Source organism: Rhinoderma darwinii, chromosome 5 (assembly GCF_050947455.1).
Source record: "Rhinoderma darwinii isolate aRhiDar2 chromosome 5, aRhiDar2.hap1, whole genome shotgun sequence".
Classification (NCBI taxonomy): Eukaryota; Metazoa; Chordata; class Amphibia; order Anura; family Rhinodermatidae; genus Rhinoderma; species Rhinoderma darwinii.
The window spans coordinates 329,970,427-329,998,258 of record NC_134691.1 but is presented as its reverse complement, the minus strand read 5'-3'; the positions used below and the strand labels follow the sequence as shown (position 1 = coordinate 329,998,258).

Below are 27,832 nucleotides of genomic sequence, written 5' to 3'. Positions count from 1 at the left end.
TATCCGGCAACAAGTGTTCAAATCCTCTACAGCACCACCACAGGGGAAATGAAGTATTACACAGTTCCACTTAAAAGCAATGGGCCATCTGTATAATGCACAGATGAGCTCGGTCCTCCAGAGCCAGAGAGCTGCTTATTTTAGCTAATAGATTAAACCCCATTAAGATACCCTACTAGGGTTTTCTAAACCAGACGTAATTTATTATAGTGATTTATTTCATGGTCTAATATACCAGTAAGGATTGTACAACCTTTATTTTTTTTATTCTAGATTAAAAGTAATGAATTGGATTTACAGACACGTATTTTATTAAAACATACTAGTAAAAACCCATAAAGCGACATGTTACATTTAGGTTCAAGTTAGACTTATTTCCAAGACATTCTTGGTGAGCTGCATGCCCAAGGTCAGTGCTAGTTCTCGCAGAGTACAGTAGGGAATTAAATAAAGCCCTTCATCCAGTTTCCACACAGTGTAGCACTGGGCTGTATACATGTGCCAGGAAAGCCAAGAAAGACATCTACACCATTGCTTGACTGAAGCAAACAGTCCTAGGGTTCTTAGGCAATGACACATCCACCTTTCTCCTTGAATGGGTTCTTGTCCTCTGGAATTCCCTTTACAAGAGGGTCTTCTCCAGAATTTCCTTCAATATAAGTCTTGATTTCTTCACACATTTTGGAAACCTTAATGAAAAAAGAGGTTTGTGATCAGGTTGGTGAAGAAGAGTCTTCCTATACTTGTCTTTAAGAGATAGACAAAGGCTTCTGAGTCCTTCAAAGCCTAACTCACTCTTCTTTGACCTCAGCTTAGTGTCAATTTGACCTTGAGTTGAAGACTTGAGCAATCTGAGAAAGCACGACCTCACTAGAAATTCTGATGTGACTACAGTTAAATCCCCCATGTCACATTCATAGAGGTCCAGGAAGGCAGGAAACAGAGTCCTCAAACTAATAATCTTATGGTCCTGTGGCCACTGGAACTACTGGGCCAATTATTTTTAATTTTTTTTAAATCCTCAATTTTTTTACTTAGGGAAATAAAATCACGTATCTATTCATCACCAGTTCTACAGTGAGTAGTCTCTGCCTAACAGCTCCCCATATCTCAGCTTCCTGGCTCAATACAGTTCAGTCCTCTTGAACTTCCCATGGTAGAATCACTTAGATGATAGCAAAATGTCATCGTATCTAAGTCCATTTCAGAAGGAATGTTCCGATAGTAAAAAAAAAAAAAGCTTGTTTGATTGGGGGTAAATGTTTATGTCTATGGCGGGGCTATGGGTGATGATGGATAATACATGAAACATATCCATAGATGCAGAACGGACACTTAGTAAGAAGTAACTACAGCAATGGTGAGAGATACAATGTATCAGTAGAACCCCCGCTGCTACTTCTCCTGTGTGACCTGGTTTACTCCATGACACCTATGTCATCAATAGGATAAGGACTGAGATCTTACAGTAATAGGATTGAGGGTATGACCGTCATAATCCAGACTATATACTATTATATTATTAATGATCTAAATGGCAAATAAAAACTAAATTATGGTGATTTATCTTAACCCCTCAATAAACAAACTAGTATTTATATGTAATGATATACAGGTGCCTATAATATCTCACTCCATGCACTAGGGAATATTTTAAAGGAATCCTATCTATCTATCTATCTATCTATCTATCTATCTATCTATCTATCTATCTATCTATCTATCTATCTATCTATCTATCTATCTATCTATCTATCTATCTCATATCTATCTATCTATCTATCTATCTATCTATCTATCTATCTATCTATCTATCTATCTATCTATCTATCTATCTATCTATCTATCTATCTATCTATCTATCTATCTATCTATCTATCATCTATCTCATATCTATCTATCTATCATCTATCTCATATCTATCTATCTATCTATCTATCTATCTCATATCTATCTATCTATCTATCTATCTATCTATCTATCTATCTATCTATCTATCTATCTATCTATCTATCTATCTATCTATCTATCTATCTATCTAGCTATCTAGCTATCTATCTCATATCTATCTATCTATCTATCTATCTATCTATCTATCTATCTATCTATCTATCTATCTATCTATCTATCTATCTATCTATCTATCTATCTATCTATCTATCTATCTATCTATCTATTAGATTCATTATGCTTATACAACACATTATTATGTAGGTAATATATTCTGTTCACATATTTGCATATATTTATGCCACTCTTGCCCCAGCCTCTATTCTATCTCAGATAAGTCAAGCTTGAAGACATTTCCTAGGCGCTGACCCTGGTTGCCCCCCCTGCCCCGAACTTCCCAGGTTCAAACGTCACTTGCTGAAACCACCAAATCATCCATTTATCTGTCAATACAGGAAAAACAACTGTAGGACTTTGTCTGTGCGAATCCATTGACATAATATAGAGACACTTACAGATGAAGTAGAGCTGAGTTTGTCTCAGCACGACTCTGTGATATCACAATGTGTTATCTTTGCGTTTTGGTAGGAAATTTTTTAGCATTTACGTAAATTCAAAAAGTTTTCCGGGTATATAGACAATGCAAAACCCTAAATGATAAATTCAGTTCTGCTACATCTGTATACAAAGTTTGCAAAGTTTCTTTTAAGCTTTTTATCTGTGTGAACTTTCCACTTACCAGCTGTCTCTCCAGTTTCACTTCTTTCTTTAGTTGCTCGACTTCCATTTTTAATTTATCTTTTTCTGTTAGATCGTCTATATTGATCACCGGCATTTTCTGATGGGGGAAAAAAGGTACAATATAGGCCGATGACGTTTTTCTGGAACTGGTCATAGTATGTCGAGCTCTCTACATGAGGACTTACTTGTGCTTCAGTGGTCTGTTAGCTGATTTCCCTGAAGTCGCAGCTTCCTCTACTACAGCCTCTTCTGTCTACCTTCCCCAAAGCCTCTCTACAACAATAGCAGCGAGCTGTAATCTTCCTAATCTTGGCTAATCTGATCTAATCAAGGGCCGGGATACTCAGTCCTTTTTATGTCCACAGCCACTCAAAGTATTTCACCTTTATTTTACAATGAACTAATACCTATTTTACTTACTTTAAAAGAGAAAATAATATTTATCATTATTAATAATAATAATAATAATAATAATAATAATAATAATACTAATTTTTTTTTTTATATATTAATTATTTACAACTGTTGAAAGTATTTTAAGTATTTTTAAATTTTTAATATTTATATTATATTATATTTTATATGTATATATATATTATTTGCAATTATTCTTCATATTATGATAGTAATATTTATTAAATTAATATTTATTCACAATAATTTCTAAACAGTATTGACTATTATTTCAAATTTTGTAATTATTTTTTAAATTTTTAATCATTTACAATCATAAATACTATTTTTAATAATTACATTATTTACTATTACAGTTATTAAAAAATAGGTGTAGAATAGGTGTTTTTTTGTTTCTGTGACAAATGATTAGCGCTCATACTGAATATCTGAACATCTTTTTGATCAATGGAAAACTTGCCCATTGGTTGGAAGATATATTGGAAACACTTCTAAACGTTTCATCTTTGTTGTTTTTATTAAAGCCATTGTCCAGTTTAGAAAATCCATTATCATTAACCCAATAAGGGAATTCTGAGTTAATAGAGGGGGGTCCTCTGGTTAGGGTCCTCATCTCTTGGAGTGGAGAGCGACTACAAAGATCGTCTGTGGCTCTGGAGGACCTGTCCTGTCCTTCATTACAACCCATTGTAATGCCTAATTTCCCCTGTGGTGGCGCTGCAGGGAAATTGAACACTTCATGCCAGGTTTCCCAACAGATTAGATCTGATCGATAGAGTTCTTAGCAAGGGGATACTTTTGATTGTCAAGAAACCGTTCTAACAAGCAGGAGTTGTCTAAAGTGGAGAACCACTTATAGGGCTAGTTTACACTGAGTTTTTTTTGGCACGGTTTTTCACGTGGAAACCGCGTCGGAAACCACACAAAAACATGGCCGAAATCGCCTCCCGTTGATTTCAATCTGAGGCGTTTTTGTCCCCTGCAAGCGGAACAAAACGCTTGCGCGAAAAAAACAGCAACGTGCTGTTTCTTCCCACGGTCCCGTCTCTGACCTTCCATTGAAATAAATTGGAGGCAGAGAAAGCGTTTTTCGCTGCGTTTTTTGGCCGCAGCGCTCAATGGCCGCGGCCGAAAGACGCTGCAAAAATGAAAGTGCAGGCAGGGCAAAATCTGCCTCAAAATTCCTGAAGGAATTTTAAAGCACATTTTTCTGCCTGCAAAAAACTCTGTGTGAACATACCCTAAGAACAAACAGTCTAGAATTTCCCATGAGCAGCAATGCAAATAATCAGTTTTCTATGTATTAAACCATTTCCTGTAGGAATAGATAATACACCACACACCAATAGATATCACCAGTATCCTTGGCATGAGACAACGTCTTCAGCAATACAGAAAGATACAATTTATCACTAAAATGTTATTATTTTCCCCTTTCGCATGTACATTGGGTCAATTACGGGGCTCTTCAGCCGCAGTTGACCTGGAGGTCTTACAGAGCTTGATAACGTGTAGCTCGACAAGGGTTATAGAAGTATCAATTACTTAAGACCTTTCTAAGGAACCTTAAATTAGGTCATATGGGCATCATGACCTAATCCATTTAACAAGTAGACTGTTTAATCCAGATTAGTATAAAAACAAATATAGCATGACATGTTTGTAAATCTGCTACAGGGCTGCAGTTAATGTGCGTATCGTTTATACATGATCCTGCCAAAAGTATGTGAACCCCTAACCATCACAACTATATGAGCTTGTTGGACATCTCGTTCCAAAACCATGGGTGTTAAGATGCAGTTGACCTCTACAACAGTCTCCACTCTTCTGAGAAGACTTTCCACTAGATTTTGGGGGGTGTCTGTGGAAAATTGTGCCCCTTCAACCAAAAGAGCATTTGTGGGGTCAGGCAATGATGTTGGGGGAGAAGATCTGGTTCTCAATCGGAGGTCCAATTTATCCCAAATGTGTTGGATCTCGGTAGTGAGTGATACAACAGAGGACAGGCGAGTTTTACACAACACATGCTTTAGCACTTGGCGGCCGGCTGTTTGAGTTTGAGATACTCCTACTTCACAATACTAGCACTTACAGGTGACCGGAGTAGAATTATAACACTTACAGGTGACTGGGGCAGATCAAGCAGATAGGAAATTTCACAAACTGATTTCTGGCAAGGGTGGCATACTATAACAGTGCAAAGGATAGGAAGGAAATAGTCTAAACATGCCCGGCAACTAGGTCCTAATGGAATAGAAGGTGTAGCGGGAGGTAGGTCCTCTGACAATAGGAGAGCTCCCATATTGATTTTTGCTTTGCAGCCCCCTGACCAGAAGGTTGTTAGCCCCGAGAAACAGATGCTTTGTATAAATGAATGAATAAATGTAGGCTTACTGGAAGGAACCATATAGTCCGAGAAAAGAAATCTGAGTCATTGTCATGTCACAGTCCACAATGCTAGGATTCTGTGCTCTGTGTCTGAGGAGTCCCGGTGGTGACCGCTATAGACACAGAGAAGTTTAGATAACAGTGACCTTGTCCTTGACTCACCCTTCTTAGGAAAGGATGGACTCTCTAGGGAGAGGAACGACTCTGCTCCCTGGATATATTATTATTTTTACTCACTGCAACTTTCTTCATACTTATGATAACTCAAGAGGTGCAATGTTCTATAAATGTTCTTATAAAGTCCCAGAAAACATGAGTTACAGTAATTGGGGGAGGAGCGGGGGAGGGTGAGTGTCCTGATTTTAGCCCCAAGATTAGCTGGAATTGAGTCTGTACATGACTTTCAGCATTGGTGGACTGAGTTCAACCATAGTATACAACCAGAACAATATAGAAATGGAACCTGTTTTATTTAGAATTTATTTCTGTTGCTTATATAGCACCAACATATTCTGCAGCGGTGTACAGATATCGCTCACATCAGTCCCTGTCACCAATAGGGCTCACATTCTAAATTCCCATTTCAAACACAATTTCACAGGAAACCAATTAACCAAAAAGTATGTTTTCAGAGTGAGGGAGGAAACCGGAGGAAACCCGCACAAACACAGGGAGAACATACAAACCCCATGCAGATATCTATCTATCTATCTATCTATCTATCTATCTATCTATCTATCTATCTATCTATCTATCTATCTATCTATCTATCTATCTATCTATCTATCTATCTATCTATCTATCTATCTATCTATCTATCTATCGATCTCATATCTATCTATCTATCCCATATCTATCTATCTATCTATCTATTTATCTATCTATCTATCTATCTATCTATCTATCTATCTATCTATCTATCTATCTATCTATCTATCTATCTATCTATCTATCTATCTATCTATCTATCTATCTATCTATCTATCTTCTATGTTAAAAAAACGAATAGCACACAGTATACTACACTATTCCAACCTTTAAAAAAAAACAAAAAAAAACAACTATATATATATACTCTATTTAGGCTTCATTCACATCTGCGTTTGGTGTTTACGTTTTTCTGCAGGAGCAGAACTGTCGGAAGTGCCAGATCCATTGCATTATGGACACCAACGGTATCTTTAATTACTTTAATTTGTTCCGTTGGGCTTCTGTCATATCTCAGTACATGGCAGCAATATAATAAAAACAGGATTTATTCCGTACATCTTTGAACAACTTTCAATTTAATCTTGAAACAACGGAACCCTTACACAAAGATGACAAACGGAAACCATTTGCAGCGGATCCATCACCATTGAAATCAATGGTGATGCAAACAGAAACCTATGGTTTCCGTTTGTTTCAGTTTGGATTCCGTTTGGATTCCGTTCATGTGTTCCCCTGACATAACCCATGAACGGAGCCCCGACGCAGATGTGAACGAAGCCTGAGATGCGATCTTTATTAGGTGGATCATGTGTGTCAGAGATATGCCGGACAAGCGTTCAATAGGGCCGTCAATTCAGCTGTCCTGACAGAATCGGCTTTGACAGGATCACTACTGGATCTGTCTGCCAACCAAGAAATAATTAAATAAGAAGCAAAAAGGAAAATGGAAGGTGAGGGAGTAAGGGAGGGAAGGGGGATGGAAGGAAGGGAAAGGGGAGAGGATGGGTAAGGGAAGAACAGAAAGAAAAAGAGGGGGAGAAAATCCCTGGTACAGGACTAGGCAATCAGCTCAATATGAATATATTAATATCAAAAAGTTTATTTGCAAAATATAATTAGCATTTTTTGTAACACCGTGTGTGATCTTGCATCTAAAAACAACAGACAAACATAAACATCACAAAAATTATTCACAAAATACAAGAAACAATGTTGCTTCTAAAAACCATATACTATACATATAAATATGCTGCACATAAAGTGTCTTGTGTAATCACAAATGGAATTTGATTAAATATATGTGAGAACCTTGCAGAGAAGAGGATATGATAAACTTAAATCCTATGTGGCAACAGGAAAAAGTCCCATAGCCTGGCAGGTATAATACCACGTGGAATAAAGGTGCATAAATAGTATCAGCCGCAGACATACATATTGTCACTAAGTCAAGGGCAATTTATAATGAAATGCAGTTATTTCTTGAGGCTAATATATACTGCAACCCAAATATCAGTCATTAAGACCATATACTTATCGCCATATAGCATAGGAAGTCAATGATGACCCAACGGGTCCCGTCTGCGAAATGTTCTGTTGGTTGATTCTGAGTATGCGGTTTCCGCAACAGTCAATGTTGTAGCCAAGTAGAGATCAAAAGCAAGGCCAGGTACAGAGTATGATAGAGGCAGGAATGTCCGTCAAAGCAACTGCATTTCCGTTGTGACTGTATTGGTTGCTCAGTCAAGGAGCCGCAACTGCGGCTGAATCCAGATGACACAGCGTTCATGTGTGTCTGTTAGATAATCTGCGGCTGTCCACGAATTCCCAGTGTGTGATGTCAGGCATGAACGAAACACTGACGCGTTTCGTCACTCACGGACTTCCTCAGGACGTGCGTATATAAGCTGTGTCTTAAAAAGTAAAGTTTGTTTTTAATAAAAGTCAATTTAGAAGTTGTAGAAAAACACATAAAACATTGATTTAATAAAAAAAAAAAAAAAAAAAATCCTTTCAAAGGTCTCCATAGCCTTTAAAATAATAATAATACCCTATCTCAAGCACAATACCGGATCTAGATTATAGAGAGCAAAAGAGGCAGATGCATCAGGGCCTTCCCTATCTATGGGCCTCCTTCAGATCAAGAGAAAGAAACATTCAGTATTATTTGGGCACTGTATGGCATTAGTATTTTGGCACTATATGGCAGTAGTATTTTAGCACTGTATGGAAGTATTATTTGGGAACTTTATGGCAGCATTATTTGGGCACTGTATGGCAGTATTATGTTGGCACAATATGGCAGTAGTATTTTAGCACTGTATGGCAGTATTATTTGGGAACTGTATGGCAGTATTATTTGGGCACTGTACGGAAGTTTTGTTTGGGAACTGTATGGCAGTCTTACTTGGGCACTGTATGGCAGTTTTATTTTGGCACTGTCTGGCAGTATTATTTGGGCACTGTACGGCAGTATTATTTGGGCACTGTTTGGCAGTAGTATTTTGGCACTATATGGCAGTATTATTTGGGCACGTATGGCAGTAGTATTTTTGCAGTGTATGGCAGTATTATTTGGGCTCTGTATGGTAGTATAATTTGGCCACTGTATGGCAGTAGTAATTTGGCACTATATGGCAGTATTATTTGGGAAGTATATGGCAGTATTTTGGCATTGTATAGCAGTATTATTTGGGTACTGTATGGCAGTAGTATTTTGGCATTGTATGGCAGTATTATTTTGGCACTGTATGGTAGTATTATTTGGGCACTTTATGACAGTAATATTTTGGCACTGTATGGCAGTAGTAATTTGACACTATATGGCAGTATTATTTGGGCAGTGTATGGCAGTAGTATTTTGGCATTGTATAGCAGTATTATTTGGGCACTGTAGGGCAGTAGTATTTTGACTTTGTATGGCAGTATTATTTGGGCACTGTATGGTAATTTTCTTTTCAACTCTATTGCTGTATTAAAGCGGCTATGTCATCTGGATATGCTGCTCTATGTAAAGGCAGTATATTACAGGGACAGGTCCTTTTGTGCTGTTTGGCTAATACAGCCTTAGACCCCTAATATGCGCATGATTATTCCGTCAAAATATAGACCGTGTGAACATAACCCTAACAAATAATAAAGCAGACTCATAGTTACAAATCTGCTATATCCATGAGTGGAGCTCTCCCCCCCCCCCGCCTCTCTGACCAGTGAGCTGCCATCAGTCATTGTTGGGGGGAGTGCCTCCCTCACAATGTCAATGCGGTTCTTCGGCTGCCGGTAGTATCCGTCGTGCGACAGATCCGGCTCTATGTCGTGTTTTCCATTATAAAGGGAAACCATGACACAAGTCTGAACAGAGCCTAATATAGAATTGTCCTGATTCTTCATTCCACATGTGAATGATACAACTGACTTGTTACATACATAGCTGCTTTCTTGCTGAGTTGTGTTATTTTATGTTGCTCTTGTGTGTTTATTGCTCTTTCATATGTGAACCCATCGTGCTGTGTCATATGCATTTCTTAAGGTAACATTAGGAAGAAATCGTCTTGCGTATGTTGAATTATCAATATTTTGTTAGTGAGAGTTGCACAGCAATTATAAGTGTAGTGACCTCAGTGGATCCGCCACAGATCTGTCTCAGAGGATGTGGTGTGGGGGCTGGGAGCTTTCCTGACTCGGAATGAAGTATTTCCTCTTCCCTTTCTTCCACGTATAGCTTTATACTGCACGCTTTATACTATCCTCCAAGCATTTACTTACAACTGTAAATTCACTGGTATGAGTGCAAATTACAGGAGCCAATTCAGATGCAAAATCAGAACTCTATATTAATTATACAAACATATAGTAATATAATTAAATTTGCCGCCTGGTTCATTTCGCAACACAAAAAATAAATGAATTTTGGTGCATTTTTTTGCCCATCTAGAGCCTCATCTCTTAGGGTATGTGTACACAATAACGTCAATTACGGCTAAAATTACAGAGCTGTTTTCAGGAGAAAACAGCTCCTGCATTTCAGATGTAATTGCTCGTGCTCGCGTTTTGCGAGGTGTCAATTACGGTCATAATTTGGAGCTGTTCTTCATTGGATTCAATGAAAAACGGCTCCAATTACATCCCAAGAAGTGTCATGCACTTCTTTGACGAGGCTGTCATTTTACGCGCCGTCTTTTGACAGCGTCGCGTAAAATTACAGGTCGTTGGCACAGTACATCGGCAAACCCATTGAAATGAATGGGCAGATGTTTGCCGACGTATTGGAGCCATGTTTTCAGGCGTAATTCGAGGCGTAAAATGCCTCGTTTACGCCTGAAAATAGGTCGTCTGAACCCAGCCTTAGGGTACATACACACATAGCGCTCCCTGACTGACAAAGGTGTGGCCGCCATATCATCAAACAAAATGCGCTGAGCATTGGAATTAGACTTATTATTCATTTAGCGGTGCACTCTGCCCATGTCACTAATGGAAAGGAAGGCCTGGAATATGGTGAATTACACAAATTATTTATTTGGTTGACCATGTCACAGATGGAAAAGATAGTACTGAGAAGACAGAATACTGTAATTACACTGATTTTCTTTTCGGCAGTGAGCTCCACCTGTGTCACAGATGGAAAAATCCTGGAATGCTGCATGTGCAGGGTAGCAAAATTGTACGTATCACCACTTTGTATAATATATATTTTTACTAGTGAAGGTTCCCTTGTAGCTTAGGAAATTGCTTTATGTGCTTTCCGCTAATATGCTTATATTATTCAAATTACTCTCTTGGTGAACTAAATTAGTATACAAGGAGATAGGAAGGGGGTCGTTGAAATGTGCTAACCACATTAAGCAAAGACCCTTCTCTGCTCTCTATATTTACAAAATGTACATGGCACCCGTGGCGGACATACAATTGGTGCAACCTCAGTAGCCGTACAAGGGCCCAGTAGGTAAGATTGCACACTGCCATCTTATTAGCAGCTAGAAGCTTCCTACTCTCAATTCCTGGTGGATTGCTCTATGATGATCAATTATATAGTAATGGGCCCATATATTGTTCTTGGACAGGGGCCCTTTGCTCTCTGTGTCCGCCTCTGATGGCACCATAAACTGTTGGCCTAAAACAATCCCCTAGTATATGTGAAAGGGTAAAGGTTATTTTTCTGTACATATGTTGATCAGGATGAGGATATGTGGAGGTCCCTTGACATACAATATGTAAGGGCTCTCTCTTATTTTACACTTTTCCTAATTAACCAGATTTCCAATTTAAGAGGGTAAAATGTAGGAACCGGTTATGTGGACACGATATAAAACTGTAGGAACTGGTCATGTGGATGAGATACATCAGGAAAAAAAGAATAAGACACTGTAGACAACCAACTCTTACTCAGTATGCTCCACTCTATTGGTCTTAAGGACACGGCTCTCTCTTGGTTTTCTTCCTATCTCTCTGACCGCTCGTTCAGTGAGTCATTTGCTGGTTCCACAGGGATCCTTTTCCCCCTTGCTGTTGCGGTTCCTCAGGGATCAGTCCTAGGTCTGCTCCTCTTTTCTCTCTACACAGCGCCTATTGGACAAACCATCAGTAGATTTGGCTTCCAGTAGCATCTCTACACTGATGACACCCAATTATATTCCTCTTCCCATAACATCACCCCAGCTCTAATACAAAAAACAGTGATTGTCTGTCCGCTGTCTCCAACATCATGTCCTCTCTCTATCTGAAATGGAATCTTTCTAAAACTGAGCTCCTTGTGTTCCCACCATCTACTAACCTCCCTAAACCTGATGCCTCCATCTCAGCGTGTGGCACTACCATAACTCCTTGGCAGCTATGGGGGTTATATTGAACTCAGATCTTTTATTTTACTCCTTATATTCAATCACTTACCCGCTTATGTCACCTTCACCTCAAAAGCATCTCCAAAACCCTTATTTCGTTGTCTGGACTACTGTAACTCATTACTGATCGGTCTTCCTCTCACTAAACTCTCCCCTCTCCAATCTATCCTGAATGCAGCAGCCAGGCTCATCTTTCTGACCACCGCTACACCAACACCTCTACCCTGTGCCAGTCACTTCACTGGTTGCCCATTCACTTCAGAATACAATAAAAAATATATTATTCTCACCCTCAAAGCTCTCCCCAGTGCTGCACCTTCTTACATCTCCTCCCTCATCTTTGTCTACCACCCGACCCGTGCGCTAGGTTCTGTGAACGATTTTAGACTTACATCCTCCATAATCCAAACCTCCTACTCCCATCTCCAAGATTTCCTTTGTGCTACAGCAGTTCTCTGGAATGCGCTACCCCAGACAATCAGGTTTCAACATTTACAGTTCTAAGTGCACCCTGAAAACACATATTTTCAGGCAGGCCCATCACATTCAATATACTGACTCCTGTCCTTTGACAGGGGCGTAATTAGGGGGGGGGGGGGCAGACGGGCATGTGCCCTGGGCACAACTTTGAGGGGGCGCCAGGGCCGCACCGTCCATGACGGCGGCCTGCTGCCTCTCTGAGGGGTCGGCGGCGCCACTGAAACCAGCTGCCGCCACCCCCTCCTGTACTATAATTGTACCTGCGTCTATAAGACACAGGTTCAATTAGAAGCAATGAATGGCCGGGTACGTTCCATGCCCGGCCATTGAGCGCCTTTCTACGAGTGAAGCGGCACAATACTTTTCGCCGCTTGCGTAGTTGAAAGGCGCTGATTGACAGAGAAAGTCATAATGCCCTGCCAATCAGAGCCTTTCATGAACGCAAAAGGCGCGATCACGTCATCGTGCTGCTTGCGTCGTTGAACCCCAGGAGACCTGCGCAGAAGAGAGCAGATCTCCATTGCCGCCGGAGGCGCGGGAACGAGATTAAGGTGAGTTTGAATAGTTTGTTATTTTATCATAATAAAAAACTGTGTGGCATTATCTATGGGGGGGGGGCTTTATCTACAGGGGATGGCTTTATCTACAGGAGGGGCTTTATCTATGGGGGGCTTTATCTACGGGGGTTTTTTTATCAATGGGGGGCTTTATCTACGGGGGCTCTATCTACAGGGGGTCTATATACTGGTGTGGGCTATATAGGGAGCACTATATATATGGGTGGGCTATATGTGAAGCACTATATACAGGGGTGGGCTATATCTACAGGGGGGCTATATACAGGGGTGGGCTATCTGTGGAGCACTATACACCGTGTTCCAAATTATTATGCACATTGGATTTAAGTGTCATAAACATTTAATTATTAGTTTTTCAAGTAAACTCATGGATGTCATTGTGTCTTAGGGCTCTTTTGGATCATTGTAATCAATCTCAGACACCTGTAATAATTAGTTTGCCAGGTGTGCCTAATCAAAGGAAAACTACTTAAGAAGGACGTTTCACATTATTAAGCAGGCCACAGCTTTCAAGCAATATGGGAAAGAAAAAGGATCTCTCTGCTGCCGAAAAGCGTGAAATAGTGCAATACCTTGGACAAGGTATGAAAACATTGGATATTTCAAGAAAACTTTAGCGTGATCATCGTACTATGAAAAGTTTTGTGGGTGATTCAGAGCACAGACGGGTTCGTTCAGATAAAGGCATAATGAGGAAGGTTTCTGCCAGACAAATTAATAAGATTAGGAGAGCAGCTGCTAAAATGCCATTGCAAAGCAGCAAACAGGTATTTTAAGCCGCTGGTGCCTCTGGAGTCCCGCGAACCTCAAGGTGTAGGATCCTCCAGAGGTTTGCAAGTGTGCATAAAGCTATTATTCGGCGACCCCTAAACAATACTCACAAGCAGAAACGGTTGCAGTGGGCTCAGAAATACATGAAGACTCATTTGCAAACCGTGTTGTTTACTGATGAGTGCCGTGCAACCCTGGATGGTCCAGATGGATGGAGTAGTGGATGGTTGGTGAATGGCCACCATGTCCCAACAAGGCTGCGACGTCAGCAAGGAGGTGGCGGAGTCATGTTTTGAGCTGGAATCATGGGGAGAGAGCTGGTAGGCCCCTTTAGGGTCCCTGACGGTGTGAAAATGACCTCTGCAAAGTACGTAGAGTTTATGACTGACCACTTTCTTCTGTGGTGCAAAAAGAAGAACCGTGCCTTCCGTAGCAAAATGATCATGCTAACAGCCTTGGGCTTCATTGCAATGAGTGGTCTCCAATTCTGTTTAACCCCTCAGATGGGGCGGTCAATAGCGACTGCCTCATCTGAGTGGTTTTAGAGGGAGGTGGCTCCCTCTCTCACCCCATCGGCACCCCGCAATGCCCCCAGGTCTGCCCCTTGTGAATGCCTAACAACTCTTGCACACAACCGAGTTTGGGCCGTGAAAAACGGTCCGAATGTTGGACGCATTTCCCGGCCCGACTGCGGTGCAGGTGAACAGGACTCCTGGCATCATAGACATTTTAGGAGTCTCTGCCTTCTGCTGTTCTGTACTGTATCATTTTGTTCAGAACGGAACAGCAGTTCCGTGGGGAGGCAGAGACTCCTAGTAACATAAAATGTCTATGAAACCAGGAGTCCTGTTCACCTGTACCGTGGGAAATGCGGCCGCCACTCGGACTGTTTTTCACGGCCCGAACTCGGTCGCGTGCAAGGGGTGTAACAGATGCCTATCAGTTTTACACTGACAGGCAATAATACACTGCAATACAGAAGTATTGCAGTGTATTATAAAAGCGATCAAAAGATCACATAATGAACCCTAGTGGGGCTAAAAAAAAGTTTCATAAAGTTTGATATAAATAAATAAAAATCCCCAGAAATGCTGTTTTCTGTTCTTCCTGCCTTAAAAAAAAAAAGTGAAAAAAACTGATCAGAATGTCCCATGTACTCCAAAATGATACCAATAAAAACTACAATTTGTCTCGCAAAAAAAAAAGCCTTCATACAGGTATGTCAGCACAAAAATAAAAAAGTTATGGTTCTTAAAACATGGCGACACAAAAACAAATAATTTAGAAAAAAAAGTGTTTTTACTGTTTAACAGGTTCCCGACCGCTGGCCGTATTTATACGGCCAGCGGTCAGGGTCTCTGAAGTCCGCCGTATAGACTATTTACGGCGGCACTTCAGAGACTGTGCACGCGAGATCGCGTGCACACAGCTCTGTGCCCTGGCTGTTGCTAACAGCCATGGGCACTGGGCAGAATGTCAGGGGTCAATCTTTTGGCCCCTGAACATGTGATCGCTGTGACAACCAATCACAGCGATCACATGCATTTCTGCATAGAAAACAGTGTGCACGCGATCGCGTGCACACAGCCCTGTGCCCTCGCTGTTACCAACAGCTCTGGGCACTGGGCAGAGTATCAGGGACCAATCTGATGGTCCCTGATCATGTGGTCGCTGTGAAAACCTATCACAGCGACCACATTTGTTTTATTTTGACTTTTCTGGCAGTAAATCTCCTGCCTCTTTTCTTCTCCTCAAACATTGTTTCAGTTTGAGGAGAAGAAGAGACTCGGGAGAATTGCTGCCAGAAGATTACAGTTACAGTTACAAAAAAATACAGTTACACTCTAAAACATTCTCTGTATAGATAGATTTCTATCTATCTATACAATCTATCTATCCATCTATCTTTTTTTCTATCTATCTACCTTTCTTTCTTTTATTCTATTAGAATAGGCAGGTAGGGAGTATATAATTATATATATATCCACATATATATAATATATATAGCAATAGCGGTTTATTTTTTTGTTAGCGGTAGTGTAGATATATATAGCAGTTAGTTTGTGTGTTTTATACAAAAAAAAAAAAAAATTAGTTTAGTTAGTGTTAGTGTTAGTTACGTTATGGCGAGGAAGTTGTTTAGCGCCGAGGAGGCATACGCCATGCTGTGGTCTGAGTCGGAGACCGCATCAGAGATGGCGTCCGAGATGGAACCTGTTTTAGGTAGTGACGATGACAGCGTCACTTCAGGTTCATCTTCAGGGGACGTTGTCCCTGATGCAGTTGAAACTGCAGAACTTGAAAGCGCAGGGCCAAGTAGCGCTGTAGCACGGGACAGCCTGGTCCCTTCAGTCCAGGCTCTTGTATGGGCACCTGCCCCATCTTTTGGGCCTAGAATCCACGGATTTACTGCCACTCCTGGCATAACCGTGGACAATACAAATTTTGTCCAAATGAATTACTTCCATTTATTTATAACGGACGACATCCTAAATCAGATTGTCCACGAAACAAATTTATATGCCACTCAATATATAAGGCAGAAACCTTCATCCACCCATGCCAGAGATTGGACGCCCACCAATTTGCTGGAATTAAAAAAAAATTTGGGGCTCACCCTAAATATGGGTATTGTCAAAAAGCCCTCCATTAGGTCTTACTGGTCAACAAGACTCGCCCAAGCCACCCCAGTATATTCTGCAGTAATGCCCAGGTCTCGTTATGAGACAATAATGAGGTTCCTCCACTTCAATGACAACGCACAGGCCCCCCCAAGTACAGATGCAAACCGGGATCGGTTGTTCAAAATAAGACCGCTAATAAATTCCCTGAATAATTTATTTCTGCAACTCTACACCCCTGAGCGGAATGTAAGTGTGGACGAATCCCTCCTCAACTTTCATGGCAGACTTAGCTTTCGCCAATATCTACCTTCAAAAAGGGCAAGATATGGCGTTAAGCTCTACAAATTGTGTGAAAGCGGGTCAGGATATACCACCGCCTTCAGAATTTATGAAGGGCGGGACCGCACAATAAATGTTCCTGGATGCCCCCCTGATCTTTCCACCAGCAGTAAGATCGTGTGGGAGATAATGCAGCCTCTGCTTCACCAGGGGTACCACCTGTACTGTGATCATTTTTATTCGAGTGTGCCCCTGTTTAGGCATTTGCATGCTGCAAGGACTGGGGCATGTGGTACCATGCGCAAAAACAGAATTGGTTTTCCACAGCAATTAGTGGGGAAGCGCATGGTAAAGGGCCTGTGCTTATGCATCTGAAGAATTGCTGGCGGTCAAGTTCAGGGATTGCAAAGATGTGTATGTGCTAAGCACGATTCATACCGCAGGAACAGTGGCAGTGAGGGAAAGAGGGGCAACATCGGACAAGCACAAACCAGTGAGCGTGTCCGAATATAACAAGTACATGGGGGGGGGGGGTGGATTTAAGCGACCAGGTTTTACAGCCCTATTTAGTAAAACGCAAAACTAAAACCTGGTACAAAAAAGTGGCAATTTATTTGTTACAGGTGGCCATCCACAACTCATTCGTGCTCTACAAAAAAAACAGAGGCAGAGACACATACCTGGATTTCCAGGAAAAAATTATTGAAGGCCTCATTTTTGATGTTCAGGACACCCGAGAATGCCCCCAGTCTGAGGATGTCACGCGACTGACTGAAAGACACTTCATCAGTCGGATTCCCCCAACACCAACCAGAAGCAACCCCCAGAAAAAGTGCCGCGTCTGCAGAAAAGACGGGCACCGCAAAGATTCCCGATATTTCTGTCCCTCATGTCCCTCACAACCAGGCCTGTGCATTGAGCCATGTTTTAAAAAATACCACACTGTTCTGAATGATTAGATTTTAGTTAATTTGTTGAAAATATATTTGCCCTACATTACGTTTTTATTTTTCCCCTGATTTTACTCCAAGGGTGAGGGAGGGAATGGGTGGGGGGTGGATGTCATGTTTGCATGTTTTCTAAAGTTCATCTGCTGGAGAGCTCCATTTGCATAAACCTGCAATTTCTTATTTTAGGAAACCCCAAAAAATAAATTCCCATTATACCCCTAGATGAATATTTTGGGATTTCTGCTTCAAGAGCAGATATTTTGGAAGTGTTATAGAAACTCTGGTGAGTTTTGTAAAACCAGCTTTGAAAAAAAGCGATTTGTGAAATAATCTTCTTCTATCGTCCGCCCTCCTACTTCTCTATGTGATAAATAAGACACACATATTTGGTATCCCCGTGCTCAGGAGAAGTGGAAGAATGTGAAAGGAGATGAATTTTGGCCGTGGTCTATGCCGTGTGTGAAAAATGCTGGTATAAACTGACGCATTTGCTAAAAAATTGCTAATTTTATTTTGATCCATCTTATTCAAGAAACTTTCAGAAGAAAACTGGACTGTCTAAAAATATGATAAACCCCTTGAAGGAAACCTTGTGGGGTCTACTTGCGTGAATGAAGTAATTTATGGGGTGATTCTAATCTTTCAGCAGCATTACACCCCCCAGAAAACAGTATGCGGCTATAAAATCAAGTGCAGAATTCCTGGACCGAAAAGGCAGAAAAGCCTCCTTTTATGCCAAGCCCTGGCACATGCCCGTGAATAAAGCACACATATTTGGTATCCCCGTGCACAGGAGAAGTGGAAGAATGTGAAATGCGATGAATTTTGTCCGTGGTCCATTTTGTGTGTGAAAAAGCTAGCATAAACTGACGCATTTGTTAAAAAAAAAGGTAATTTTATTTTGATCCATCTTATTCAAGAAACTTTCAGAAGAAAGCTGGACTGTCTAAAAATATGATAAACCCCTTGAAGGAAACCTTGTGGGGTCTACTTGTGTGAATGAAGTCATTTATGGGGTGTTTCTAATGTTTCAGCAGCATTAGGCCCCCCAGAAAACAGTATGTGGCTCTAAAATCAAATGCAAAATTCCTGGACCGAAAAGGCCAAAAAGCCTCCTTTTATGCCAAGCCCTGGCACATGCCCGCACAGTGAATAAGGCACACATATTTGGTATCCCCATGCACGGGAGAAGTGGAAGAATGTGAAAGGAGATGAATTTTGTCCGTGGTCTATGCCGTATGTGAAAAATACTAGCCTAAACTGACGCATTTGCTAAAAAATAGCTGAATTTTTTTTGTTCCATCTTATTCAAGAAACTTTCAGAAGAAAACTGGACTGTCTAAAAATATGATAAACCCCTTGAAGGAAACCTTGTGGGGTCTACTTGTGTGAACGAAGTCATTTATGGGGTGTTTCCAATGTTTCAGCAGCATTAGGCCCCCCAGAAAACAGTATGCGGCTATAAAATCAAGTGCAGAATTCCTGGACCGAAAAGGCAGAAAAGCCTCCTTTTATGCCAAGCCCTGGCACATGCCCGTGAATAAAGCACACATATTTGGTATCCCCGTGCACAGGAGAAGTGGAAGAATGTGAAATGCGATGAATTTTGTCCGTGGTCCATTTTGTGTGTGAAAAAGCTAGCATAAACTGACGCATTTGTTAAAAAAAAAGGTAATTTTATTTTGATCCATCTTATTCAAGAAACTTTCAGAAGAAAACTGGACTGTCTAAAAATATGATAAACCCCTTGAAGGAAACCTTGTGGGGTCTACTTGTGTGAATGAAGTCATTTATGGGGTGTTTCTAATGTTTCAGCAGCATTAGGCCCCCCAGAAAACAGTATGTGGCTCTAAAATCAAATGCAAAATTCCTGGACCGAAAAGGCCAAAAAGCCTCCTTTTATGCCAAGCCCTGGCACATGCCCGCACAGTGAATAAGGCACACATATTTGGTATCCCCATGCACGGGAGAAGTGGAAGAATGTGAAAGGAGATGAATTTTGTCCGTGGTCTATGCCGTATGTGAAAAATACTAGCCTAAACTGACGCATTTGCTAAAAAATAGCTGAATTTTTTTTGTTCCATCTTATTCAAGAAACTTTCAGAAGAAAACTGGACTGTCTAAAAATATGATAAACCCCTTGAAGGAAACCTTGTGGGGTCTACTTGTGTGAATGAAGTCATTTATGGGGTGTTTCTAATGTTTCAGCAGCATTACGCCCCCCAGAAAACAGTATGTGGCTCTAAAATCAAATGCAAAATTCCTGGACCGAAAAGGCCGAAAAGCCTCCTTTTATGCCAAGCCCTGGCACATGCCCGCACAGTGAATAAGGCACACATATTTGGTATCCCCATGCACGGGAGAAGTGGAAGAACGTGAAAGGAGATGAATTTTGTCCGTGGTCCATACTGTGTGTGAAAAATGCTAGCATAAACTGGCGCAATTGCTAAATTCTTGCATTTTTTTCCAATTTTGCCCACTTTAGAGAAAAAAATAAAAATGATATATACTGACAAATGCCACTAAAACAAAGCCCTATCTGTCCTTTAAAAAGAGTGTAAAATTCAAAGATGAACTTTATTCACCTGCTGAGTTATAGTCATCTAAAGAAGCGCATAGCAAAATTGTGAAATTTGCTCTGGTCATTTAGCTGTAAAACAGCCTAGTCCTTAACCGGTTAAAAGTGGTAAAACATTAATGAAACTTGATAAATTTGGTATTGTTGCAATTATAACAACCCGCTAAATAAAAGTTATTATGTTATTTATATCACACGGTAAACGGCGTAAATTTAAGACACAAAAAACTGTGGCGAAATTTCAGTTTTTTTCCTCTTACCCCACCAAAAAGTTAACAAAAGTTAATCAATAAATTACATGTACCCCAAAATGGTGCTATTAAAAAATACAAGTTGTCCCGCAAAAATCAGGACCTTATACAGCGATGTCGACGAAAAAATTAAAAAGTTATAGCTTTTTGAATGCGACGATGGAAAAACCTAAAAAATTGCTTGGTCATAATAACCATATTACTATTTTTTATTTTTTTGGTATTTATTTCCTATACATTCCCACTATCAAGGTCCTGGAAACCCCCTTTAAATTAAGTGCATGTACATACTGCAATGGTAGCTAAAAAAAAACCTGAAATATTGGCATCATAATGCATCATAGCCTTAGCCCTCAACAACTATATAGATATTTTTATAGACCCTCTAATAACTGACATAGTGTCATTAGTGAAAATCAAGGGTGTACTCTCTTTTCTGACCCAATCGCCCATTATGTGAGGCCCCCCCCCCCCAAAAAAAAAAGTGATAAATGCTCATCAGATACTTTTAATTAACTTAAATCAAGTATATCATGACTGTAGTGGTTGGTAAAGAGCCCATGACTGGTGACCTAGATCAAACTCCATGGGCAACACTGTGTATACCATGCCTGTAACCAACTGAAAAGGACATGTGGGAGGAGCATTATGGGAGAGTTCTGTCAGTCAGCTGCTCTCAGCCAATCATCATCACTGTTTCATTTACTGTGGATTGAAACATTTTTGATGTCATCTCGTGATGTATTTTTTTAACTCCTCAATGACGCATCTAATTTTGGCCTTCAGGATGTTGTTTTTTTCCAATTTTTGCCAAACCCATACATTTTTGGGTAAACTTTGTTAAATTGACATCTTGTTTTTTTGTGTTTCAGGGTGTATTTTTTATGGTGTCATATATTTTCCCTTACATTTAATATAGAGTTGAATTTATATTACTTTTTTCTTTTCAGAATCAAAAAATTCTTAATTTTTATTTTTACACGATTTTCAGAAAACTCTAAATGACATGTTATTGTCATTGTAGGGGTTGTAACAATTAGGAGAATATCTAATATGTATATTAGTTCAGGGGTCCTTTGTAGTCCCTTAAAACCGTCAGCCCTGGTGATCGCTGTCCTCCAGGTTTGATGATCGGGATGCAAATGCCCCACTTCCTTGTTGATGCCGCGATTGATCATAGCATCACAAGGTTAAATAGAGTTTTCTTCGATCACAGCTGTTGGCACATAGTGGCAGATGTCATTTACTGATGTCACCTGCGAATGATCGCATGGGCACACCTGCTGTGCCTATTTGATCACGAGGCCGTAACTTAGGGACTTTCTTGATTATTGGATGCCGGATTAAAGGAGTTTCACTATAATATATTGGCACATGTCAAGCACAATAGGTAATAGTAGAGTTTACTTGTCTAAGCTTAATTCCCTTATATAATAGAGCATTTGAAATGATTGGTAATTATTGACTCTTAAACACACAGTACATGTAACGAGACGCAGTGGGCGGTTATGTGGATGAGCTGCACAGAGAATTGGCTTAGTTCACCAGGATATTGTTCATAGCTGCACGACTCATAATACACAAGGACTGTGACCGGCTCAGAATGTGGACTTGTCAACAGGAAGGTGCATAATAAGAGGTGTGGGCCGACAGGCTGTGTGATAAGGGCTGCGTCAGCTATAACAAGTGCATACAGGTTATCGCATACCTCCCAACTTTCAAGTATCACAAAGAGGGACAACCAATGTACCTTTTAAGCCACTAATCCCGCCCAATTCCCGCCCACACAGTATCATGCTCCCATAGTGCCTCCCACACAGTATAATGCCAAATAGCCACACACAGTGTAATGCCCTCATAGCTGCCCCATAAAGTATAATGCCCCCTTAGATGCACCCATACAGTATAGTGCTCCCATAGCTGCCCCCATACTGTATAATGTACCCATAGATGCACCCATACTGTATAATGTCCAAACAGATGCCCCCATACAGTATAATGCCCACACAGATGCCCCCATAAAGTATAATGCCCCCATAGATGCACCCATACAGTATAATGCCAAATAGCTGCCCCATACAGAATAATGCCCCCTTAGCTGCCCCATACAGTATAATGTCCCAATAGATGTACCCATACAGTATAATGCCCAAATAGCTGCCCCTATAGCCGCCCCCATACAGTATAATGCCCCATAGCTGTCCCCATACAGTATAATGCCCCCATAGCTGCCCCTATACAGTATAATGCCCCATAGCTGCCCCCATACAGCATAATGCCCAAATAGCTGCCCATATAGCTGCCCCCATACAGAATAATGCCCCATAGCTGCCCCCATACAGTATAATGCCCCCATAGCTGCCCCTATAGCTGCTCACATACAGTATAATGCCCCATAGTTGCCCCCATAAAGCATAATGCCCCCATAGCTGACCCATTCACTATAATGCCCCCATAGCTGCCCCATACAGTATAATGCCACATAGCTGCTCTTATACAGGATAATGCCCCATAACTGCCCACATAAAGTATAATGCCTGCACAACTGCCCCATACAGTGTACTGCCCCTACAGATTCCCCCATACAGTATTATGCCCCCATAGCTACCACCATACACTATAATGCCCCCTTAGCTGCCCCCAAACACTATAATGCCCCCACAGCTGCCCCATGCAGTATAATGTCCCTGTAGCTTCCCCCATACAGTATAATGCCCCCATAGTTGCCCCCATACATTATAATGCCCCTCTAGCTGTTACCATGCAGTATAATGCTCCTTAGCTGCCTCCACACAGAATAATGCCCCATAGCTGCCCCCATACAATATAATGCCCCCTTAGCTGCCCATAGTGCCAGTGCCCACATATAAAGTGCCAGAGCACACATAGTGGCACTGTGCCCATTTGGATAGTCCCACACACAGTGCCCATGTAAATAGCACCTGTGTCCCCTGTAGATAGTGCCACAGTGCCCATGTAGATAGTACCACACCCCCTTAAAGATAGTGCCACCCCACTGTAGATAGATATTTCTCCACCCTGTAGCCATTGGGACTCCCTATAGGGGCAGAATCCCCTGCCAGAGTGTCGGCAATGCCGCGGCCGGGTATTCTGCTCCAGGAGGAGCCGCTGACGCCACTGTCCATATATGGACAGTGACATCAGGGATTCCCTCTAGGAGCGGAATCCCAGGCCATAGCATCGGCAACGCTCTGGCCAGGGATTCCGCTACAGGAGGAAGCCACTAACGTCACTGTCCATATATGGACAGTGACGTCAAGGGCTCCCCTGGGCTCAGCACTTAAAGTAGCGTTGCGCCCGCAGAGTCCTCTATATTAATGCTGAAGCAGGTAGCTGACAGTTCCCTGCTTCAGCATTGAGTTCAACTGTATCTGCGTCCTGAGGACGCATATACAGTTTACACCGGGACATACCCCCGGCCGCCCGGGACAGCGGGATAACGCCTAGAATCCGGGACTGTCCCGCTGAATCCAGGATGGTTGGGAGGTATGGTTATATGAATAATCTATACTACGTCACCAAATATGCGCAGTCCCTCAATCTACAGCTCAAAGTTAATATTAAAGATAATAATAATAATAAGCATTATAATAATCATATGCTATAGAACAGGGGTCTCCAAACTGTGACTCTCCAGGTGATTTAAAACTACAAATCCCAGCATGTTCTGACAGCCTGAGGGCTTATTTAGACGAATGTGTAATACGTCCGTGCAACGCACGTGATTTTCACGCACCTCGCACAGACTTATGTTAGTCTATGGGGCCGTGCAGACTGTCCGTGAGTTTCACGCAGCGTGTGTCCGCTGCGTAAAACTCACAACATGGCCTATATTTGTGCGTTGTTCGCGCATCACACACCCATTAAAGTCAATGGGTGCTTGAAAATCACGCGCAGCACACGGAAGCACTTCCGCGTGACGCGCGTGATTCGCGCAACAGCAGTAAAAAGTATGAATGAAAACAGAAAAGCACCCTGTGGTTTTCTGTATACAAACATACAAACAGAGTGTCATAATGATGGCGGCTGCGCGAAAATCACGCAGCCACGCATCCTATGGTGATGACACACGGATCTGTTAAGTCCCTTTTGCGCACGCAAACCGCCGTGTTTTTTGCGCGCGCAAAACGCACACGCTCGTGTAAATCCGGCCTTAGTGCTGATGCAGAATCATCATATTCAGGCAGACTGCTTGTCCAACATTAGAAAAAAGTGTGAGCTTTATTTCTAAGAAACAGCACCCCCTTGTCAATAGTTTGTATCCTCATTCAAGTGAATGCCTGCAATACCAGTAGAAGCCCATGTATAGGGGTGGCGCTGTTTCTGGTACAAAAAAAACACTTTTTTTCCTAATCTCAAATAACCCCTTTAAACAAGTTTTCCCGGTTTCTCAAAGAAAGGCACCCCAGTGATCTGACAAAAACAGCTGGTCCGGCTGCTAAGACCCCTATAGTTTTTGCTGGGGAAGGCTGCAAAGGGCCAAACATTTATAAATAACTTGGAGTGGGAAACCCTACAATACCTGGTTGCTCTGAGTTCACTCTGGTTGCAGGTTCGGGGGGCGCAAACACAGGACTTTTAAAGGGGGTTATCAAATGTACACTTTTTAAACTGTTATTTTCACCCCGAATACCCTATGGTTTTTACGCTACCATTATTGGTCTGCATGTATCCACCAGCATAGCCCTTTATATTTCAAGCTCTAATATAAAGGTCTACTCTAGTAGATATGTGCTGACCACTACTCGTAGTGTAAAAACCAGCATAAAAGCGTGCCACACTCAGTGCCCCCTATAGATAGTGCCACACACTGCTCTCTATAGATAATGCCACAGTGCCCATGTATATAGTGCCATAATGCCCCATGTAGATAATGCCATAGTGTACATGTCTTTAGGGCCACGGTGCCCCCTGTAGACAGTGCCTCAGTGTAGATAGTGCTGCACTGTCCCCTGTATGTAGTGCTGCAGTGCCCCTATATATAATGCCCCAGTGCCCATGTAGATAATACCACAGTGCTCCCTGTTGATAGTGTCACACACTGCCCCTTGTAGATAGTGCCACGGTGCCCCTGTACATAATGCTACAGACATAAATAGTGCCATAGTGCCCCCCACTGTAGATAGTGCCCCACACCACAACAAGCGCACTCACCTGTCCCCTTTCCCACGCCTCCATCAAAAGAAAAGCACTGAATGGCGGGGAGGGGTACTGATGGTTCCCTTGCCTTACTAGAGCTATCAAATGTATGTGAGGGCCTCCCGAGCCAGCAGGAGCTTGTGGGGCCTGGAACTGGAGTGCTAAGATCTCTTGGCAACTGGAAACCCCATTGCATGTGCCCCTACCCTCTATGATGTCATCATGCCCGTATATAATGTATGGACTTGTGTTGGAATAGCTCCTTTAACACTTTTTGGACACTATAGGATTAAATGTTTCCATTCAAGTAATGTGCAGCAGATGGCGGAAGGTTAGGGGAGCGCTCCCTTCAAGAATACCATAGACTCATACCTATGATCCTGGTGTATTATTTGATCGCTCCTATAAGCCAAAATTTTTGGCTAATAGGAGAGCAGACCTGTCCCCATACTATGTTGCCCTTACATAGGCAGTATAGACTGATGCACATGGCATATTATGGCTGTATACAATCTCCGAGTTGTATAGAGCCACAATAGGGCACTCGTAAAAATCTATAGGAGTCTATTATACCTCCGTATGCCTCTGATTTCATACGGAGGCATAGAGAGGATCATTCTGGTGGATCTTTCAGCTCTCTTGACATGTTGTTTTTTTGTTTTTTTTTAAATACTCTCCCCATAAAAAAAAAACAATACGGGAGCATCTTTTCTTAGAACTTTGTGTTGTGCCGTTCCTCAGTGATTCCTCCTGGAAATGTATGAATAAATTGACAACTGGGTGTTATCATTCCCCTTGTCAAGTGGATGTGTCTCTACACAGTTTGACACTGTCTGCACTGATTAAACATAGTCAAACTCTGCCGGGACACATCTCATTGACAAGTAAAATTACATCCCCCAGTTGTCAATTTAGTTGTCAATTGATTCATACATTTCCAGGAGGAATGACAGAGGAACGGCACAATGCCGAGTTCTATGAAAAGCTGCACATGCAATCTTCCTGTTCCAGCACTGGGAACTGTCACCTATAGAACTTTCCTGAAAGGAGTTCTTTCACGATAAACCTAAATTTTCGATATAGGTCGCCAATGAAACAGGTCATAAAAGTACATTGTGGGGTCTGACCTCTGTGACTATTGACAAGAATGAGGGTCGCAAAATCCCTATTTTCAGCCAATCAGCCTTATCTAGCTAATTTTTTTTAACCTATTTATCTGATGGGGCAAAAATTGGAAAGGTAATTGCCGTGGGCCACCCCTTTAATACATTAGTGGAAGTGCTGGTAACAGAGGTGACAGGATCTACGCAAGACCACCCTAGCGAATATTTACCATGAACATTACTGGTTTCAGCGCCGGGCAAACCTGTCCATATGCCGGGACCCACTGGGGCTAGACGGGGCCATGACTATCTGGTTAAACATGCTCCGGGCTTGTCAAGCTGAAAGTAAAATGCCAACTGTAACCCAATGACCCACATATTCCTGGAGCCGGCCTGCCATCAGAAACTCGTTACAGTGAGTCTGAGGGAACGGCATTATTCTTTCGATACACAGAATATCATTTTCTGTTTTTATACTGCAAATGATTTTTATAAAATATAAGCCGTTTTAAAACTTTTTAGCACGTGTATTCCCATGCCATTGCTTTGATAGAGGTCTTATTCTCTATTGCTTTCTGTAACTTACCAATCAGAAGTTCGACTCATGTGACCCTCTTCTAGAGTTGTAAAATGCCGCATTATTTGCCCCCTCCGAGCCCTCTATAACCTTAATCTTCTATTGTTCACTTCAAATTCCAAGAGTATTGTGTGTTTGACCTCAGATGATTTCCTCTATCGGTCGTCTTGCCTATTTATATTATACGGTTGCTCCTTTGTCCCTTCTCGCAGACAGACAATTACTCGCCTATTTTTGAATCTAATTAAGAGAACAGCAGCCCCTAGAGGCCTCAATTGGCAATCAGTTTGTAAGATGAAGTGAATTTAATTTAGAATATGTAGTCCATGTTTTTCATACTTAGGCAATTTACATTGTTAACTTTTCTCCTTTAGGGTTGCATGTTCCTTTAAATACTGTTGACGGAGCCACAGGAATTTTTTGGGTTTGCCGCCATGGGT

General features: G+C 41.5%; 1 protein-coding gene across 3 annotated transcripts; it reads right to left on the bottom strand.

Annotated features, from left to right (window-relative positions):
• Positions 1-271: 271 nt before the first annotated feature.
• Positions 272-27,482, bottom strand: GNGT1 (G protein subunit gamma transducin 1). Of its 3 annotated transcripts, none has more exons than XM_075828759.1 (3): positions 27,402-27,482; positions 2,690-2,788; positions 272-689 (listed from the first exon to the last, which is right to left on the bottom strand). In XM_075828759.1, the coding sequence occupies exons 2-3, from the start codon at positions 2,783-2,785 to the stop codon at positions 564-566; spliced, it is 222 nt and encodes a 73-aa protein (XP_075684874.1). In that variant the 5' UTR covers positions 2,786-2,788; positions 27,402-27,482; the 3' UTR covers positions 272-563. The 3 variants fall into 3 exon arrangements, with proteins under 3 accessions (XP_075684874.1, XP_075684872.1, XP_075684871.1); XM_075828757.1 differs by lacking the exon at positions 27,402-27,482 and adding an exon at positions 2,877-2,963; XM_075828756.1 differs by lacking the exon at positions 27,402-27,482 and having other exon boundaries at positions 2,690-2,870.
• Between the last annotated feature and the right edge of the window lie 350 nt (positions 27,483-27,832).